The sequence below is a fragment of the Chaetura pelagica genome, unplaced genomic scaffold (assembly GCF_000747805.2).
Source record: "Chaetura pelagica isolate M959 unplaced genomic scaffold, ChaPel_1.0 scaffold1407, whole genome shotgun sequence".
Lineage (NCBI taxonomy): Eukaryota > Metazoa > Chordata > Aves > Apodiformes > Apodidae > Chaetura > Chaetura pelagica.
This window is the reverse complement of record NW_009953954.1, coordinates 406846-409499: the sequence shown is the minus strand read 5'-3', so window position 1 is coordinate 409499 and position 2654 is coordinate 406846. Positions and strand designations below refer to the sequence as shown.

Genomic DNA, 2654 nt, shown 5'->3' with positions numbered 1-2654 from the left:
CAGGGCTGTGGACCCCCGGCGCCGGGCTGGGGGGTTCGCTCCACCACCCTGCAGAGGCTGGGGGCCACCCCAAGGCTCCCCGGGTGTGGTGCTTGGGATAGGGCCGCTGTCCCCTGCTCTCACTGCGGATCTGTGCCTGGGGTGAGGAGCCATTCCCTGCCAGGCCTGGGGGCACCCGCCGGGGCTGCACCTGAGCTGGCCCCTGCTGTCCCCCCAGCTGGCCCAGAAGTACGACCCACAGAAGGAGGCTGAGCTGCGCACGTGGATCGAGAGTGTGACAGGGCAGCAGATCGGGCCCGACTTCCAGAAGGGGCTGAAGGATGGGGTGATCCTCTGCGAGTGAGTCCTGCACCGTGCTGGGCACAGCCCCTCAGCCCTCACTCCTCTTGGGTAGGGACGTGGGAGATCTGCATGGGAACCCCCCAGCCCTTCGAGTGGGAAGGATGGGCTGGATCCAGCCATGCCCATTCTGGTGGGATCCACTGGCTGGCTGCAGCCAGAGGTTTCCTTGGTAGTGCTGCTTGGGTCACCCCCACAGTGCCCATGTCAGGGGGGAGCGATGGGGGCCTGGCAGGGACCTGGGGGTGGGAATTACCTTCCCGAAAGGGGTCCATGCTGCCCAGCGGGGTCTTTGCCCTGCTGCAGCCCCTGCTCCCCCCTGCCTTCCTCCAGGCTCATGAACAAGCTGCAGCCCAACTCGGTGAGGAAGATCAACCGCTCAGCTCAGAACTGGCACCAGGTAAGTGCGGGCAGCCCTGCCTGCAACCAGCCCCTGCAGACCCCTGGCCCTGCCCAGGCCCCTTTGCTGCCACCCTCTGGGATCTTACCCTTCTTACCCCCACCCCCAGCTTGAGAACCTCTCCAACTTCATCAAGGCCATGGCCAGCTATGGCATGAACCCTGTGGACCTCTTTGAAGCCAATGACCTCTTTGAGAGCGGGAACCTGACGCAGGTGCAGGTGTCTTTGCTGGCACTGGCAGGCATGGTGAGTGCCTTGGGAGGGGACACAGCTTGCAGGGACTGGCTGGGCAAACCCCCCTCTTGGAGTGCTGCCTATGGGACCCTGCAGCTCCCCCTGTCCAGGGTGGGAGGGCTGGGACCCCCATCCTTTCTCACTACCCTTCCCTGGCAGGCCAAGACAAAGGGGCTGCAGAGCGGAGTGGACATTGGTGTGAAGTACTCAGAGAAGCAGCAAAGGAACTTTGATGAGGCCAAGATGAAGGCTGGGCAGTGTGTGATCGGGCTGCAGGTGGGCCAGGGTGATGGGTGAGGGGGGCCCAGTTTTGTCAGACCCTCAGAACTGTCACAGCTCCAGTCATGGCTGGGAGTACCCAAGGCTCAAGGTGCCTTAGATGTCCTCAGGATCTGGTACCATCTCAGCTCCATATCTGACCAGGAGCCCAGGCACCTGGGCTGGATCCAGGGGTGCTGGCTGAGCCCCTAGGGCTGCAGGGGGACAGGGAGGGAGGAGAAGAGGCATGCATAGGGCAGCAGTCAGTCCTCACCAGACCCCCTTGTCAGATGGGCACAAACAAGTGTGCCAGCCAATCCGGCATGACGGCCTATGGCACCAGGAGGCACCTCTACGACCCCAAGAACCAGATCCTGCCACCCATGGACCACTCCACCATCAGCCTCCAGATGGGCACCAACAAGTGTGCCAGCCAGGTGAGCCACTGTGGCTGGCGTGGGGAGGAACAGGGGAAGGACCATGGCTGAGCCTTGCTCCATCCTGTCCTTCCAGGTGGGCATGACAGCTCCTGGCACCAGGAGACACATCTACGATGCCAAGATGGGGACAGAGAAGTGCGACAACTCCTCCATGTCGCTGCAGATGGGCTCCAACCAGGGTGCCAACCAGAGCGGGCAGGTCTTTGGCCTCGGCCGCCAGATCTACGACCCCAAGTACTGCCCACAGGGCAGCCAGGGTGAGGCGGCCAATGCTGCCTGCGAGCAGAGCGGGGACCCCCCCGGGTACCACTACTACTGCCAGGAGGAGGAGGGCTACTGAGAGGGACATCACCCAACCCCATCTCGTGTACAGATCCCACTGCCAGTGACATTCCAACCTCTACTTTCAACATTCCCTCTTCACAAACTCTTTTTAAAAATTTTGAAATGAATTCTATTTTTCTGAGCAAGGAAATAAAGGCCCCGTTTCTAGAGCAGGGACCAGCTGGTTCCCGCACCTGCGGGAGCAGCCGCAGCTGGTTGATGCTCCAGCCCCACCCAGTGCCCAGCGGGGCAGTGCCAGAGCCCTGCCCAGGAGGGGGGGCAGCCCCCAGGGCTGCTGCTTGTCCCGTGCTGGTGGGACTCAGCTCAGCCCCTCAGAGGAGAGGGGCTTGGGTCGGTGGGTGCGCAGGCAGGAGAGACCCCCGGGAGTGGGGGAGCTCAGGGCGCTGTGGGGCCCCAGCCCGGGGATAGGCACTCTGAATGTGTGTGTGTGTGTGTGAGTGTGTGTGTGTGTGCAGCCTTGCACACTTGTGTGATCTTTCAGAACTCGTAGGGACCGAGTTCCTGAGGCCGCGGTGGTGACGCGGGGCTGGGCTGGGCTGTGGTACCGCTGGATGCAGCTCCCGGAGCCGCGGTCCGGGAACGACCGGGACGGCTGGAGCCGGGGTTGGCTCCGCGGGGCGGTGCCGGGGCTGCCCCT

At 63.3% G+C, this 2654-nt stretch overlaps 2 protein-coding genes across 2 annotated transcripts in view; both read left to right on the top strand.

Annotated features, from left to right (window-relative positions):
* The window catches only part of CNN2 (calponin 2), a 4353-nt gene extending 2260 nt beyond the window's left edge, over window positions 1-2093 (top strand). The window contains exons 2-7 of the mRNA XM_010001859.1: window positions 218-339; window positions 673-739; window positions 849-986; window positions 1134-1250; window positions 1523-1669; window positions 1746-2093. Of these exons, the coding sequence (XP_010000161.1) occupies window positions 218-339; window positions 673-739; window positions 849-986; window positions 1134-1250; window positions 1523-1669; window positions 1746-2012 (858 nt within the window). The 3' untranslated portion in view covers window positions 2013-2093. The remainder of the gene's footprint in view (window positions 1-217; window positions 340-672; window positions 740-848; window positions 987-1133; window positions 1251-1522; window positions 1670-1745) is intronic.
* Window positions 2094-2568: 475 nt separating this feature from the next.
* Window positions 2569-2654, top strand: part of LOC104392457 (ATP-binding cassette sub-family A member 1-like) — a 20443-nt gene continuing 20357 nt past the window's right edge. Inside the window, exon 1 of the mRNA XM_010001858.1 lies at window positions 2569-2637. Coding sequence (XP_010000160.1) covers window positions 2569-2637 — 69 coding nt within the window. The remainder of the gene's footprint in view (window positions 2638-2654) is intronic.